Here is a 17,949-nt window from a genome sequence, read left to right on the forward strand (position 1 = left end):
TTCAAACCACGAAAATTTGACTGCACTAAATAAATGATTGTATAGTATGTCAAATCAAGCAAAGGCTGCAAAGTATACATCATAAAATTGCTTCAATTTTTTGAATTCACTTTAATAACTAAAAACCTCTGATGTAACCTCTGTATCTTCATCTACATGATTGTCAATTAAGATAGATAATTAGTAAATTAATGAAACTTTAATTCCTTCAAAGCCAAAATTTAAAGAAAAACAAACATAATTTGAACATTTTGATTTTAAACTGAAATTTAGGAGAAAATAACACACAACCAATATCATTCAGCATACATTGATCATGAGTTATAGATCATTTTTTAACATCTGTAACAATTCCACTAAGAACAATTTGATTTATTTACCAATGAAAACTCAGAACTGACCTGGTGTGTATCCCCATGGCTCGTAGTACGAAGCAAACACACCTAAATGACAACCCCTAACGAAATCCTCATAGTCTAACCCAAACAATGGATTGGTGGAATTCAGAAACTCTGGGTGAAACACAACCTGTTAAATCATTACAGATTCTGGAATGTTTCACTGTTATAAAATTCTTAAATATGGTTAATGTACTTGTATACAAACTGTACATCTATAACAATGTTTAATATGGTATGAAATTTTTGCAATTTGATACTTAGTAGTTTCATAGCATTTAAAATTAATTTTTGTGCTTTCAACTTCTGTGTTTCCAATCAAATTGCATGGGTTTTAAAATATTCTGAAATTTTATATTATCATTTCAATTCATCCTAAATATTCTACCAAATCTGGACAATTGCATACAGTGGCTGCAATTTTATTGTTGACAACTTACAAAATGATCACGTTACACGAACGATTCCGCATGATTAACGCACGATAAAATCTGTTACACGAACGATCCTTCACGCACACGATTCTACATGTTACACAATCTTACACGATTGCTAATGCAAACACACGATTCTTCACACAAAATAGTTCAAATTCTTTAGGAATGCATATTTTCAAAATGAAATAAGGCTTAATACTTCTTTTAGATTTCAAATAATCATTGATATTATTTCATCCACTTTGAAAAATGAGAAAAAAAATAGAAATGGATATTTCTGAAACTAAATACATGTAAGACTTATTATTTTAGATTACAAATAATTATTTACGTAATTCTCCGACTTAAGAAAACTGATTTTTTTTCCGTTCTATCAGAAGATGTACATGTAGGTGGACCGTGAGTTTTGACTGAATTGGATTTCATAATATGCAGAAAGGTACAAGTTTGAAGAAAAAAAAATGACATGAAAATGAATTAAGTTATATCCATGTTTCCATTTGTGAATCTCTAAAATCAACAATTGTTTTACAAATCATTTATTTGCAAAAATTATAAAAATAATTAAAAGTAAGCTCCAAAGATAAACACTGATAAACGAAACCCCAACAATCATGTCTTGTACATGTACATTCACCAACTAAATATTTATGTAAGCATTGAGAATTGTTTATTTATTTATTTGTAAAAATATCTATTTTTGATCTATTGATTTAAAAAATATCTTGTAGCAGTAAACATAATTAACATCAGAGAAAAATCCTTACACATCTAAGTATGGTTTATCACAAAAAATCAGGCTATTTGACGAGAACACAATTTTGTACGACTTACTTATTTGCTTATTTCCAAGCGATAATTAGTTCATTCTGCTTTCAATAATGTAAATCGCACTTCATTTATTTTATTTGGATTAAAAAAAACAGACAAGCGAAATGCTTGTATAACAAATAACATTCCAATAAAAACTTACAAAACGAAATTTACACGTTTCTTAACGCACGATCACGCATGATTAAAACTGCAAATGATTGAGTCTGAAAAACGCACAATCTTGCACATTACACGAACGATCACGCACGTTACATGAACAATTCTACACAATTGGTTTGTCAACAATAACGTTGCAGCCACTGTAAATAAGAATTCATATTATATGGTACATGTACCTTGGTATAGACCATGTTAAAATGGAAATAGAATTTATACGCAACCAAGATCTATAACACCTTCTAATGAACTGACACTGATGAACATGAAACAAAAAGCTTTTTTTTCATCATTTTCTTTCTCACCTTGACTCTATCCTCTTTCCTGTTAAAAAGTTGACATTTCCTGAGGGCATTTAAAATCTGGTCATTAGCATCCTCGTTAACATTATGAGTACATATAGGTGGCAGGCTGTTCCTCTGTAAGCAATAGGTCAAGAAATTCATTGATATACAAACTGAACCACAATATCTGTTCACTTGACAATAGCATTGTGTAGCATAAGCTTACCTGAGCAGAATAGATACATCTCTTTAATTTCACTATATCTTCTTGTTCTAGAATTTCATCCCCTGAAGGAATTTTTCCCCTGTAATAATAAAAAAGAAAAAGTCAATATAATTTTTGATTTAAAAAAATGTGTGCTGCATAATACTGTTCCAATTTTACAAAGAAAATGTCACTTAAAAATATGTTTAAAATATAATCATTTTATCTTTTGGGTAATGATTTTATTAAAGATATTCTGCACTTTTACTAAAGAATTTGTAATCGGTAAATGACAGCAAACCAGATTTTCTTTGATTTGTGAACAGAACTGGCTCTGGCGCAATAAAACTTAGATGAACTTACTTTCGATCTCAGTCTCATTTTACCAAAGGAATTTATGGTGACATGAATAGACAATTTTAATTTGCAAGAGTTATTTCCCTTTGTCATGAAAATGCTCATTTTTCTCACTACATCCTATGTAACCTACCTGTAAGAATTTTAATTGTCTTAATAATTTTATACCATACCTTTATTGGCAAAGTATGGGGAACAAAGAAAACATAATGAACATACACATGTAGATTTTATTTAAATCAGATACTGCCCCATAAAGTTGGCAGTGTTTCAGAGAGAAAACAGCACTTTATCATAGATGACCCAAGATTGACCCAGAGGGGAAATAGTTGTTGTAAAATGTAGATACTGTATATTATAAAAACTTTTTATTCTGAAAACTGTAGGAATGGACCACAGGCACTTGTTTCGGTAATAAATTTTTAACCCATAGTATACAATGTAATAATATCACAAGGTATCTAACTCCGAATTACACGGAGTACCCCCCTCCCCCACAATCGCACTCATTTACACTTTCAGAGGAAATACACTGACAAACTGTTTATACCTATGTTTTCTACGATAATTTATCTACACAACCATATATGGCATGCTTGTCTTTATTAGTCCCCTACCGGTGAAACCGGAGGGGACTATAGGTTTCCTCTGAGTCTGTCCGTCCGTCTGTCCGTCTGTCTGTCTGTCTGTCCGTCTGTCTGTCTGTCCCTCTGTCTGTCTGTCAGTCTGTCCCACTTGGTTTTCCGCACTTTTTTCCTAAACGCTTGCAGATATTGAGCTGATTTTTGGTATGTGAGTGTATCTTGCTGAGTTACAGATCAAGTTTGCATTTCGTTCCGCTTCATTGATTTTTGACGGAATTACGGCCTTTTCAATTTTTACGGGTTTTCCGCAATTTTCTTCTAAACGCTTGTAGATATTGAGCTGATTTTTGGTATGTGGCTTTAGCTTGATTAGTTATAGAACAAGTTTGCATTTCGTCCCGCTTCATTAATTTCTGACGGAATTATGGCATTTTCAATTCTTAACGGGAACCAGATTACACTTGCCGGTAGGGGACTAGTATTGCTAATGCAATACTCTCAGAATGCTTGTTTTCTTTAGTCTCCGTAAACTGCATCAAAACTCTGCTCGCCGTGTGGAAAAGTCGAATTCAACCATGAAATGGTATGTGCTAATCCTGCTCACAGATTTTGATTGGCTAAAAATCTGTTTCTAAAATTACATCGGATAAACATCGTAATGTTTTCAGGGAAAATCAGACGTAAACAAGTTCTATTTACTTATGCAATATTTAAACACTGGAATTGAATTTTTAAACCCACTCATTTTTTAATTTTGTTCTCTGTGCGGGATTAGCACATACCATTTCATGGTTGAATTCGACTTTTCCACACGGCGAGCAGAGTTTTTACGCTGTTTACGGAGACTAAAAAAATAAAGACAAGCATGCCATATATGGTTGTGTAGATAAATTATCGTAGAAAACATAGGTATAAACAGTTTGTCAGTGTATTTTCTCTGAAAGTGTAAATGAATGCGATTGTGGGGGGAGGGGGGGTACTCCGTGTAATTCGGAGTTAGATACCTTGTGTTATTATTATACTAGGGTTAAAAATTTATTACCGAAACAAGTGCCTGTGGAATGGACATCCAAACAAAATCAATGTACCCTATTAGGATATTTTGCATAAATGAAATCTTAAAAGTATATCTTGAGCAATATACTTTGCTAACTTCTGACATGGTTTCATTTTTTTTTTTTTTTTGGTGTTTTATCCACAGTAATCTCCCTTTTCTTGCTCTACCTGAGACACTGTTCAAAAATTCTCTTGCCGATCTGTGTTTGTACATGGTGGACGGTCTCCTTCAGTTGTTTAGAGATGGCCTGACCTCTCAGTGACTCCACATTGAAGTTACTGGTCTTTGTTGGGAAGATTAAGAATGCTACAACAGTCATCTCACTATTGGCTTCCTGTTAATACAAAGGAATATGTGTAGAACTTTTTCTGCTTGTATAATCAAGCATTAAGTTTAAATCTTTAGTAAAAAATAGTGACAAAGTGATAAATTGATTTGCAAAATCCTGTTCAAATCAACAGGTTTGCAATTTATTTCAGAGCTCTCGATTGTCTCTAATTGGGGCTGTTTAATGTACCCTATTCCTAATTAAAAAAATATGCATTTTTTCCCTATTGAATGTGTTAATATTTTCCCAGTAGTCATTTCATACAACATAAACTTCCTACTTATATTACTGAGTATACTTAAAAACAAATTTTGATAACAAACACTAGAATGCCAATATATACAAAGATTTTAATATATAATAATCTTCCCAAATTCCCCAAGAGGTCACTGATTTTCCCAATTTTTATGTCCCTGGACCCAGTTCCAGAAAGTGGGGTGCAAGCCCTGAATTGTCTCTATTTCTAGCAATGTTTTGTCTTATTTTATGTATTATTTATCAGTAAGTTTTTAAGAACCTTTTTTTTAAAAAATGCTCATGAAATTGTTTTCATATCTGTTCACCTTAATTATGTTCAAATACTGACAGATTCTTATATTAGGGCAGCAGCACATATTGTTAAATCATATTACCTTGAGATAGTAATTCAGCCGAGCTAAAGATTCAATAAACATATCAGCTCCTTTATTGGTGAATTCGTACCGCCCAGCAGAAAAAAAGTACAGCGTCTTGTCTAGGTCAAAGTCATAGTGTCTGAAAAAATTATAAGTATAAAATGTCATATGCACTTGCAAGTAAATACATGTAATCAGATTAAAAAGCAATAAGTCTCCCTTACCCGTAAAAATGTCCTCTGACAAAGTCATGAATTTTCTCTTTGTATATGGCATGGAGATTCTGGAATTCGTGGATGGCACTGAACTTGACAACATTCAAACCATTGGGTAAAATCACATCTAAATGAAAGAACCACTCGGTCATAAATAAGTTGTCCAATGATTAAACCTTATAATACACAAAATTCATTAAAGCAACTGATCATGCACGTACAATGAAACCTCATTAATATCTCAAACTCCATGGGACCAAGAAAAAACATCGAGATATCTGAGCATTCAAAATATCAAGGGTAAAATACTTAAAGAATATGTGGTTGGGACTTCAAAATCACTTCGACATATCCATGGTATTCAAGATATCAGTGTTCAAGATACCAAAGTTCAACTGCATATTATGTATTTATAGCAAAAATTGTATGAATGAAAATTTGACTTTCTCTCTAGGTAACATTCTAAAGCCTGTTCAATGATACAAATACTACGGATATTTTTTAAAGAGTTGAATCTTTAAAAAATGTCTTAAACTAACATACCTTCTAATAAGGAAGAAATGTCTAAAAAAAAAATTCTCACTTTCTCTCACAACTTATCTATTTCATTTTCAACAAAGGGTACCTGGTTTTTACCCCTAGAAAAATGTTCAAAGACAACCAAGTATTGGTGAACAGAGATTGTGTTGTTTACCTGAGTGGGGAAATTACATGCAAATAAAATTTAATCAATTAATTTAACTTGGCCTATTAAAATGTGAACAAGAAAGACAAAAGCTGGGATGGAATAGTTGGGCGTCAGCGAGGGCAGCAGCCAAAGACAGAGACAGGTGGAGGAAGTGTATCGGGGCCTTATGTGCCAGTGGGCGCGAAGAGGATAGGTGAGGTGAGGTGAGGATTAAAATGTAAAGTAATCATGAATAGATTCCAAACTGAGATATGCAATATAGATTTCATTTTTTCATTTTAGATCTAAGAGCAAATTACTCTTAACTGCATGAAACTACCAAAAAATTAGAACTCCTCAGTGTGCAATGAGTAGAGCGTTCTTAATCTATGATGTTCTGTATTATAGCCATTAAATGCCTAGGTCTTGTGTATTCAATTTAAGGCATGGTGACCTCCGATACCATGGAGCAGATCTACCTCACTCCATCTTGAGTAGATGCATGTTCAAGTACCTGGAAAACATCCAGATTGATTGTTTACAAAGTGACCTCTGACATATGACTTACTGACCTACCCCCTAGTCCATACCATTACATCTTTTGTTCACAGTGCCCTTTGACTTGTGACCCTTTTGACCTACCTGGTTTTCTTTTTAGTAAGAACTCAGCCTCCACTCCTGTGATTTCAGACACAGTGGTAAACACATGAGCACAGTGTACTGCGGCCCTCTCCATACAGTAACGGTGGTAAATCTGACGATCACCAGCTTCTTTGTCCAAGTTAAACTGTAACAACAAAACAACACAAAGTTTAATCTAATGATCACCAGATTCTTTATCTAATTTAAACTATAAGAAAAACATAGTTTTATAATATGTAACTTGTTGCAGAATATGTCATCTTATATGATTTTATCGTATAGAACTTGAAAAATATTCAACAAAAATTTGAAATTTTTAATACCATAGGTCAATGAAATCTTACACCTACATTTAAAAACCTGTCTAGCTAATCCATTCTATTGTTAAAAGTTTTATTCTTCTATTTATTGTCCTGCAGCACTTTACAATCTTTAACATCAAGTGCAGTGTATCTTACCCTTAGTCTGTCTTACCTTATTAATGTTATTGTAGAAGTCGGAGCTTCCAGCACACAGATACCTCCCTAGAAGAGTGGCATGGGTGGTAAAGATAGTGGTGCAATCTACTTTTCTGGTTCTGAGGTAAATGAGGCCTGCCCCTGCTAGCCACTCGTGGAAATGTGTCACAACTATTGGCTTGTCAGAGAGATTGGCACGAAACTTGAAAATAATTTAAAAATATTTAATGTATAAGTATACAATAAAACTCATTTAGTACGAATACGAATTCACTAACATAGCAAAGTTTCCTGGGATCCCCAGCAAAATTCTTAACGATTCTTTGAAAAATTTAACGGTTATGACGAACTCTGATATAGCAAACTGACTTTGTGTACCTAGGGATTAAATACATTATACTGAGATTTTCATCTTTTTAGCAAATTTTTAAGTCCTCAAAATTTGAGACATTGAACTGATATTATTTTTCAATAGTATTTATATCTGAAATTAAATTTGGTAGTTAGAAAAGGTGTACATTACAAATTTGCTATACATATATTTTACAAATTATACAGATGATATAGGGAAGTAAATTCACAGATCCCTAGGATTTCGCTATTACTGAGTTTTACTGTACAAAAAACTTTCTAAAGGGTTCCATTTCAAAATATTTCAATGAATTTAACTACTATTTTTAATATTGGGAGGATTGTGATCCACATTTTGCATTTCTATCAATATTAAAAGACGGCTTGAGGTAGCCCAGTAACTTGATGTTTCCTTTGTGATCAGGTCTGGGTTTGATTCTTGTACCTGGTGTTACATCAAACCTAAGCCGTTTAACATAAGATAGTGACTATTCCTTTTGCCAAGTGTCTGGCATTAAAAGTGAAATGTCACATGATTTTCAGATATAACCTTAAAAATGTAAATCTTTGTCACATGTACAGTAGGTTTTGGCATGATTATGAACCCTCACTGCTCAATGGCCCTATAGTGCCGAGTAAAGGTCTAAATTTGAAGCTTGTCACTGGTGATGTCTCATTTGAGTGAAAAATTCTCGCAAGGTACGTAAAACAACAATCAATCAATATTAAAAGCTAGTGAATATACTGTGCATTGCATTAAAACCAGACTCTTATTTACAATCTGATTCATTAAAATAAATCACGGGTAACACATGAATGAACTACTTACCACTCCTATAAACCAGGCAACCAGTGCTCCGAATATCACAGCATCATTGGACTCACGATCATGCCATGGAACCCCGATGCTGGCTTTCTCCCAAAGTTCATGCTTAAATTCATCAAGTTTCCATGCTGCTGAGCCGATATCAAACAGAATGACTTTAGGATATCCATCAATCAGCCAGCGACCAAAGTGAACCTGGGATGCAATAATACATATCACGATTAATCTCTAACTTACTGCCTGGAAAATTCAACTGATGGGAGTTTGTGTAGTTTTTTCTGAGCCCCTTGAGGATGATTTATTTGAAGGCTGCAGTGCAGTGAGATGCATTCAGTTTAAATTGAATTATTGACCACAAGATTTGATGCACAACAAATGTTACAGCTTGATTTCTTTTTTTGCACAAAATAACTGTTTCATGACTAAATTATTTTCTGGATACTTTAGGAATGAATGTCACTTGTTTGTTTATATTTGTACAAAGTATTTGTGAGGATTGTCAGTCATTTTCAACCGATCAGAGCTAAAGATAAATCAGTACAAATTAAGATTTATTAGATACCTTATTTTGATCACACGAATTTCAATTGCCTTTAATTGATGTTGTTCAAAGGCCCCATTCCAAATTCAAATGAGAGGCCCATGGGCCACAACACTCACCGGAGTCAGTATGGCCTTGCTGTGCTTCATCAACATATTTTTCCTCTGTATATTCCTATGTAAAACTTTTATCTCATTTTGATCACATATTGTGGCCCCACCCTACCTCCTTGAGTCATGTTGGAACAAACTTAAATCTAAACTACCTGGGATTACTTCCATATAAATATGACTATGTCACTGGCTTTGCTGTTCTTGAAAAGAAGAATTTTAAAGATTCTTCCTATATAATATTCCAATGTAAAAATTTGATTGCCCATTTACAGACAATTGAATTTGTTTATTTTCCCAAAAGTCATTTCCCCCAAAATTAAAGAACATAGTATTTAACTAGCTATTCATATTCCTCTGTATTGCAAAACAGAAATTTAGATAACAAACACCAGAAACCCAACATATAATGATTTTAATGTATGATGATTATCCCAAAATTCCCTGAAAGACAGCTGATTTTCCAAATTTTTATGGACCTGGCCCCAATCCCAATGGTTTGAGAGCCCTGGACTGTTTGATGTTCAAGTTGGTCTTCTGGACAGTCATTGGTACTTTTTTGGTGCTTGTTTTAAGCACCCTCTATACACTTAAGGAAAAGATTTTTTGAACACTGAGAAAATTATAGTGTGTAGAGCTTATCTATTACATTTTCAACATAGCTAGGGTACCTTACATTTACCCCTTGGAAAAATGTTCAAAGACAATGAAGTACTGTTGAACAGAAATCACTTTTTACTTATGAAGTATGGAAAGGAGAAATGAGTTAACATACATTGACAATTCATAAATACATATACATGTATAATGAAAAACATATGTCTGGACAAGGAATTGAACCCAGAACCCCTACATTACTAGTCAGGTGCTCTAACCACTGAGCTACCCAGGCCGATTTCCACAGTCCAGTCTAAATTACTACATTCCTCCCTCCTTAAATAGTCTTTGCCCCCAAAGACACAACACAAGTTCACCTAAATGTCAAGACTTAGCATTAATTTTTTACAATAATGCCTGAACCATGGCACAGTCTATAGTATGGAAAGGAGAAGTGAGTTAACACTGAAAATTCATATATATAATGAAAAACATATGGTTGGACCAGGAATGGAACCCTGGACCCCTGCATTACTGGTCAAGTGCTCTAACCACTGAGTTACCCAAATCAATATCCAGAGTCTAGCCTAAATTTCTACATTTAAGTGGGCGAAAAAAAACTGCAAATGAAGTATTCAATCTATTCATCTTGGCCTACTAAAATGTTACGAATGCTTGATTTGATCACAAATTAAGTAAGAAACTGTAAATTTCAATTTATTATATTCTAGATCAAAGGGCAGATTACTGTATCTGCATAAAAATACCACAAAATCAGTACTTTAGTGTGCAGTGTATATAGGCTCTCAATAGGTCTTGCTGATGCTGACTGGACTAATAGTTTCCTGAAATTTGCTTGATATATTCCTACAGCTACTCACTGTTCCGAATCACTGATATACTATGAACAATAAATCTCTAGTTTTACAGTTCAATTTATACCTTTTTTATGTATAAAGAATACCTAAACATGCAGCACTATTACTCTTGATGTTCAATTGCATAATGCAGAAATACCAATATACACCTTGTTTCTGAGTTTCTATTTTAATACGGCTCCGTCAGTGAAGTCTACCGATTTGATGTAGGGTTTGCACATATATGAAGTGTTCTGTTTAGAATTTTGCTGTGAGTGAAGTCTTTTATTTATCTTCTGTTGATTTAAAAGGACAGAGCAGATACAGAATAATCTTATTTAACAGATAAATCTGGTATCTGAGAGAAAATCAAACTCATAAAACACATTAAAATGCACATAAAACACATTTTTAACCCCCCTCTGGAACATATTTTTTCTCATGTAAAGAAAATACTTCCAAATTACTGTGAAGAGGAATAAACAATCAAAGCCAGTAATGCTCACCTGTCCTGCCTTCCTCCTTCAGAGACATATTAAACATAATAAAAAGTGTACCTCATCCTAACCTAAAGTGTGTCAAAGGCCATTGTTAGAGTGTATACATCAGCCAAAATTTTATTAGAATCCTTGTTATTAGACTGAATTGTAGCCTTTCTTATCCATATATGAAAAAACCTTTGCACCTAATTAATTTGGAAAAACCTTATAAAATATTACAGTGTGTCATGCTTACGAAACTACTTTGACTATTTGTGGCTTTGTAATTATCAAATTAATATTCCAAACTCAAATGATATCACATCCCTCCCAGCTGCATTGCCTGCCTGAATGTACATGATGTAGCCATAGTTATCTGTTTGTCACTACCAGTAGTATATACCTTGATACCGGCATCCCTCATTGCCTGTAATGTCTGTCTATACACATAGTGAGAAGGTTCCAGGATCTCCACCTCAGTCCTGACACAAGCCTCGTTATAGGGGCCCAGTAAACAGTACTGCTCTCCCAGCTCTCCTACACTGACTGGGGCCTTAGATTTGATCACAGTATATATGCCTCCCACTAGAAACAAAAAATAAATACATGTTGTATATACACTTACAATGTAGAAGTAAAATTGTTTTAACATGTTTAAAAGGCAAACAAAGAAATCTACCGGTACATGCATTTAACAACTCAGTGCATAGTTTTCTGAATTTGCATGGGTGCAACTTAAAGGAAGAAATAATGGTAAGTAAAAATTTTCATCTTGATCATGATGATGTAATGAACTTTTTCTAACATGCTTAAGAACAGGGGTTGTCTGGTAAAATCATGGACACGTTGTCTAGAGTGAAAAACAGGGCTCAAAATAATTGATGGCCCGCTGGTCGGGGGCCAGTAAATTTTGGATTTGGGCTAGTGCTTTGTAGAAAGCACATGACGTCCTTGGGGCCAGTCATTATTTTATGCATATCAAAATTAATTCACAGTCGGGCTAGTTAAATGGGACAGTGAAAGTTATCAATTGACCAGTAAAATTTTAAGTTAATAGCCCGAGTGACCAGTGAAAAAAAAATAATTATTTCCAGCCCTGAAAAATAACCAACTCTGTGTGCTAAAATTTTCGCTACTCTTAAGTACATAAAATGATTTTTCTTCAATATACCTAGCAAATTTCAAAGAGATATATGCTCAAATAAACAGAATATGAGATTTTATGTTATATATGTGGTATCGCCATATGGCACACAGATGATGATGTCAAAGTGTCCAAAGCAATGTTGCGTCTCCATTATTTATGTGTTGTGTTTACCACTTTCTCATTTCAAATGCTCTGTAAAAATGCTAAAAATTAAACAAGTGCCTTGAAATTTTCTAAAAGATGACAGAATAGATAGATATAAAAATATGACAATTTTTACCCAAACCTTATTTATTTCATACTTTTATTTCTAAATAATACTTGCGTATCCCGATGGCTTTCAATAAGGGGTGGCAGAAGGCAATTTTTCATCATAATAATTTCAGAATTCGATGCTTCAGTTTTTAAACTACATGTATTGGAAATAATTCTAAAACAGTCTCTTCTAACATGTCTAATGAATTCATTCACTTATTCACTTCAAAAATTATTAAAAGCCCTGCTCATGTGTTTCTGTTCAAACCCAGATTTTTGGATCATGCCCCATAGGACCATATCCAATGCACATTCATGAATAATAATAAATATCCTTATAATTGCTTATATTTTATACCCCAAAAAATAATAATAAAATTAAAAAAATAAAATATACTCAAATATATGTAAATATATATAATATATATAATAAATAAATATATATAAATAAACATTTGCTGAAAATTTCAGTACATTATTTTGCAATAAAAAAGCACTGTCCACGATTTTAACTGACAACCCTTCTACATGTATGCTCTGGCACACAGTGGTTCTGTATATAGGTCAATAACATTGTCATACTTGTACATTTGTTCATGTTTGTTTAGCTTAAAAAAATAAATCAAGGCAAGAAGTAGATAGGGCAATACAATCAAGACAATGTATCAAAATTTCATCTTGTGATGAATTTTCACTAAATTCTTATGTGACCTCTTTTTTTTTCAAAACAGCTTTTTTTTCCATTTTTTTCTTTTCATCTTCTTCTTATAATAATTTAATTCTTTTTCTTACCCTATATATCCAGGTATACACATCAAATGTTACATAAATTCAGATTCACAAGAAAAGAAATGTGTCTGACAGAAATTCAATAGAGCATGTCTTTACCAATTATGTTATCTGCAACCCTGTCCAACTCGCATGCTTAGCATGCTTAGTTTTCATCAACAGAGCTGTAGCCAGGTATCTGGAAATAGGGTGTGGGGTAAGTCTTGGAGAGTTCTCCCTCTGAGCAAGAATTTTTTTTTAATGGGTACAATTTTGGTAGGTTCTGGTGCATTCATCAAGTAATTCTTTTATATCATTATTAATAAGCAAAATCTAGCAGCATTATTTTGAACAGATGAATAATAATTTCATTCTGTTTTAAAAATGATATTTTCAGGTGTTTGTTTTTAAAGAGGGTACCACCAAACCCAATTGACACCCCCTGTTCTGATGGTCTTGCTCAAACAGTAGTAGTACATCAAAACACACATAGGTCTTTTACAGAAGGTTTTCTCTGAGATGCAGAGAGGAATTGCTAAATTTCTTTACAATAAATACCGAGAGTAAATGATTACCATGACAGCATGTTGCTTGTGAAATTAATTTAAATGTTGTTATTAACTCTGTAGGACATTTCTGACTTAAATAATACAAATTGCCATGTAATTTATTCAATTATGGTAGTACACACATTTTTCATTACAGAGTAAAATACATACATGTGCATGCAAACTGAAGCAATTCTGTAGTAAGTATAGCAAGTGTTTGATGTGCACTTTTTTCCCAATGTCATCTTGATAAAAGTTGTTGCATCAAATTGTTTCAAATATGCAATATCTGACTGAATTAAATTCTTACAACACTAGAAAAGGAGTGCAACAACAAAACGCAAATAACAGGTGAATGATGATAAAATGTCAACGTCTTTATAGGCAAAACAACATGAATATGATAGATATAAGCTGTCATATTAATTCCCTATCATATGAAAAAAACACATACAACATATATATTAAAATGTAAAAATTCGAAGTTATTAGTATATTTAATATTTATTTCCTTATAGGGAATACACGCTAACGTGATATCCGGCATGGAGTTTAAAAAAAAACTGCCATTTATCAAAATTTTAACACGAAAAAATAAACATCCATATAGGCACATGCTTGACATGATCTGTTCATGCCCTCGTTTGTAGGTCAGTTTTTTGACGTATGACCTGAAATAATCTAGCGTGATCTACAACATGTTTTACCTTTATTGGCCACTTCCCAAGCGATTTCGAAAACCCATTTGTTTTGAGCAGCTGCAGTTGCTCCTCGGTCCAAAAGCATTTCTTCAAATTCAGGACATGCATCTTTAAAACTTCTATAAAAGCTATTTCGTCTCCTTAATGACATTTCGACTGTCTCCGCAGTTCGCAGTTCAAGAACAATCTGTGATGTCTATTTTCTGAAACCCGAACCCGATTCTTATCCCCCCAAAGTGAATGAAATAAAAACATCCTCTCATTATTTCCTGCTCAAGATGGGGGCGTGTAGAAATATTACTATTTTTTATTTGCTTAATACATATACATGTATGCATACAATAGGCCTGTGCAATGCGGAGGGGTCTTTTTTTAGAATAGTTTTTTTTTGTGTAGTCTTACTGTGTAAAATTTCATTTGGAAGCTGCTTATCCACCCTCTCCCACGAAAAATTGCTTCTCCCATTTGAAAAACTTTGCTATGGGCCTGTACAACATATTCATACAATGTACAGAAGAAAAAAAATCTGACACTTTTACCGGTAACGAATATTTGCCAGTATCTAATAATTTTTAATTTAAATATTCTTAAAAAACGTAGTGACAGGTTTAAAGATTTCTTACTTGGTAAATACAATAAAAGAATAAATATTCTACCCCTGTGTATAGTGTCTTATAACATATGCATGAATATTTTCCACGGTTCAGTCGTTTTAATAGCTTTTGTTGTTAGTCGTGCACTCTACATACGTGGCCGAAGTTCCAATTAAATCAATTGTTCTTGGTTGTTGTTTAATTTATATTTCTATGCTTTTCAAATTCAGCATTGAAATTAGTGGTACCAAAATTCCCAAAATATGAATGGTACAAGCACAGAGATGTCTATTTCAACACCCCCATATTCTCCTAGTTTCAAATTCATTTTTCTGTATCGAATCAAGCTCCCTCTACTGTTGCTGACCCAATAAATAAAATCGGCGGATCGAAATTATTGTTGAAATATGCCTTCAAGAAAATTAAACATAAAGTATATAAATATATTACTTGTTGGTTTAAAAGATTTTAAAAAAAAAAATAAACAGTACGAAAAATTTTGCATTTTATGATAAACTTTTCATGGTTTGCTTTATCAAAATTAAATCAACCATCTCCGAGACACAATTTTCATGCATGGAATATATTTGCTTGTAATTTTTTTCTGGGTAGTATCTTCACTTCTTCCAGGTTTTAGGTTTTTGTATCCCGTAAAACATCTTTCGAATTTCGAAAATTCATGATTAGAAACTAGGAAAACAATTCGTGGTTAGTTTGGATATTACATGTATAATTTCATCTAAAAGTCAATTATTGTTTATTTTACTATTTTAACTTGTCACAATTATCCAAATATTGATATCATACTCGACCTGGATCGTTTGATTTAAGCGCATTTGTTGACGCACTTTAGATTTCTATGACTTGCACTTGCGCGTGTTAAATGTATCCGACATCTCTGTTCCTGTACCATTCACATTTTGGAAATTTTAGTACCACTAATTTGAAAAGGATAAAATATGAATAAAACAATTGAACTTCGACCATGTAGGTTGAGTGCAGGACGTAAAAAAAAAAAAAAAAAAAAAGACGATTCCTACCGGTAAAACTTCTCTACTACCAAGTTCCCAAAACTTTTCTGAATTTTGTAATTTTGGAAATATTTTGCATTTAGCTTTTAATTCAGAAATTTAAGTATTGTAAATTCTCAGGTGTCCTATCTATAATGTATCTGCATGTTTAAATTATCATCTAAGATTTAGAAACGTCGACGTCATACTACATTAATTTCTCCCCCTGTATATTTTTCAAAATCTTGTTTATAAAAACTAATTAGCAGAATGTTTTCACATATTCCAATAACTTTTTAGATATTTAACTCTCAAGTCTTTGTATAAATGACAAAAAGGGAAAAATATATATTCATTTGCTATTTTACACAATTTACAAATCTTTGTTCCTTTACACTATTTCTATGACATCCACTTTCAATCTTAGGATTATGATGAGGCTTTCTTATTAATTCTGCTTATTTGTTTTTACATGTATAAACAAGAGGTATTGATTTTGAGAAACATTACTTTATGGTTAGATGATTCACAATATGCATATAAAAAGTATATTTTGATGAACAATTGACCAGAAGATTTTGTATGAATTTTTCTGTAATTCTTTGTTTGACAAAATGATGTTTATAACGTAATATTTTGTCTTGTTCAAACCAAATAAATCCAAGACCATTTAAAAAAAACATCCTTTGATATTTACAACTCAAACTAGAAATCTCGTATTCACACTCATCATATAAAATATAACAAAATTATACGAGGGTTGTTCGAAAAGTTCGTGGACTTCTGTCATATCTTTTTTATTTAACGTCATATGTCATCCAAATTTGGTAGAAATATTTTAACAATAAATTTAAATGATTTGTATGAAATTTTTCAAAAATAGCATGATTTATTTAAAACTTATCCAGAATTCAAAACTGCAAAAATCGGATCGCGGCGCAGGTCAAAATTTAGTTATTTACAAACAATACACTAAATAATGTCTGTAGTCATCTTCTCTGTAAAATGGAGCAAAAACGAAAAAATCCTAGACGGTTAAATTAAGAACTGTTACATCGATTCGTATTCCAAATTATGGCTTAATATTTTGCTTCGGTAAAAAGAAATCAATTTGAGAAGATAGATAGTCCTCATTGAAAACGACAAAAACGATGACGTTGCAGAACGTCACGGAGCAGCAGATAACGATGCAGTTTTGTGTTATACTCGTGGAAAATCCTGAATAAACGCTAAAATGTTGGAGGAATCAGAAAAAATGCCACAAGCGAGTAGTGCATGTGTGCGTAAATGGTAGAGGCGGTATTTGAGTGACAGAGACTCTGTATCGGACCAGGACAATCTGTGAAGAAACGGTTTAACTGTAAAAATCTGAACGAAAACTTTTAAAAGTTGGGCCATGGAAAGACGTAGGCGCTTCAGAGTTGTTGATCTTGTGAAAGCACAGTTAAGCGGTAAAAGAAATTAAACATTAACCAAGGAAATTATAAAACGAGAACAATTGTTAGAAAAATAAATGTCAAGTGATTGAAAAAGGTTTTTAATACGTGGGTATTGTACTAAACTGTGTGAATGTATAGGGATAGTATTTTTAAGAAATTCTTGACGCTGTTTTTGACGTTACATTGCTTTTAAGTGTGCTCCGTGATTACAAAACATGTTGATTTTAAAATGAAGTAAATTAATTTCTATCAAATCGAATGAAATGAAATTTGACAGATCAACAAAACAAATATTTTTACACATAATATTGTGCTTATTTTAAATTTCTTGGAAGTAGTATAACAAAGATTGAAATCGTCCACGAACTTTTCGAACAACCCTCGTATTATTATACTTTATAACATGCCGTTACATGTATACAACGGCATCCAAACATGTTTTATATTAAATGAATAAAAATTTAAAAAGTAAAGTTATGTTTTTTATAGCA

At 32.7% G+C, this 17,949-nt stretch overlaps 1 protein-coding gene across 2 annotated transcripts in view; it reads right to left on the reverse strand.

The window, feature by feature from the left end:
* The window catches only part of LOC133188055 (glycogen [starch] synthase-like), a 38,632-nt gene extending 24,053 nt beyond the window's left edge, over positions 1-14,579 (reverse strand). For both annotated transcript variants that reach the window (XM_061323454.1, XM_061323446.1), the window contains exons 1-11: positions 14,423-14,579; positions 11,401-11,582; positions 8,417-8,608; positions 7,253-7,438; positions 6,779-6,923; positions 5,479-5,596; positions 5,273-5,393; positions 4,480-4,646; positions 2,336-2,414; positions 2,131-2,244; positions 402-528 (exon numbers count right to left, since the gene is read on the reverse strand). In XM_061323454.1, coding sequence (XP_061179438.1) covers positions 402-528; positions 2,131-2,244; positions 2,336-2,414; positions 4,480-4,646; positions 5,273-5,393; positions 5,479-5,596; positions 6,779-6,923; positions 7,253-7,438; positions 8,417-8,608; positions 11,401-11,582; positions 14,423-14,567 — 1,576 coding nt within the window. In that variant the 5' untranslated portion in view covers positions 14,568-14,579. The remainder of the gene's footprint in view (positions 1-401; positions 529-2,130; positions 2,245-2,335; positions 2,415-4,479; positions 4,647-5,272; positions 5,394-5,478; positions 5,597-6,778; positions 6,924-7,252; positions 7,439-8,416; positions 8,609-11,400; positions 11,583-14,422) is intronic.
* Between the last annotated feature and the right edge of the window lie 3,370 nt (positions 14,580-17,949).

Source organism: Saccostrea echinata, unplaced genomic scaffold (assembly GCF_033153115.1).
Source record: "Saccostrea echinata isolate AGI-Se365-2 ecotype Australia unplaced genomic scaffold, CSIRO_AGI_Sech_v1 ptg000001l, whole genome shotgun sequence".
NCBI lineage: Eukaryota > Metazoa > Mollusca > Bivalvia > Ostreida > Ostreidae > Saccostrea > Saccostrea echinata.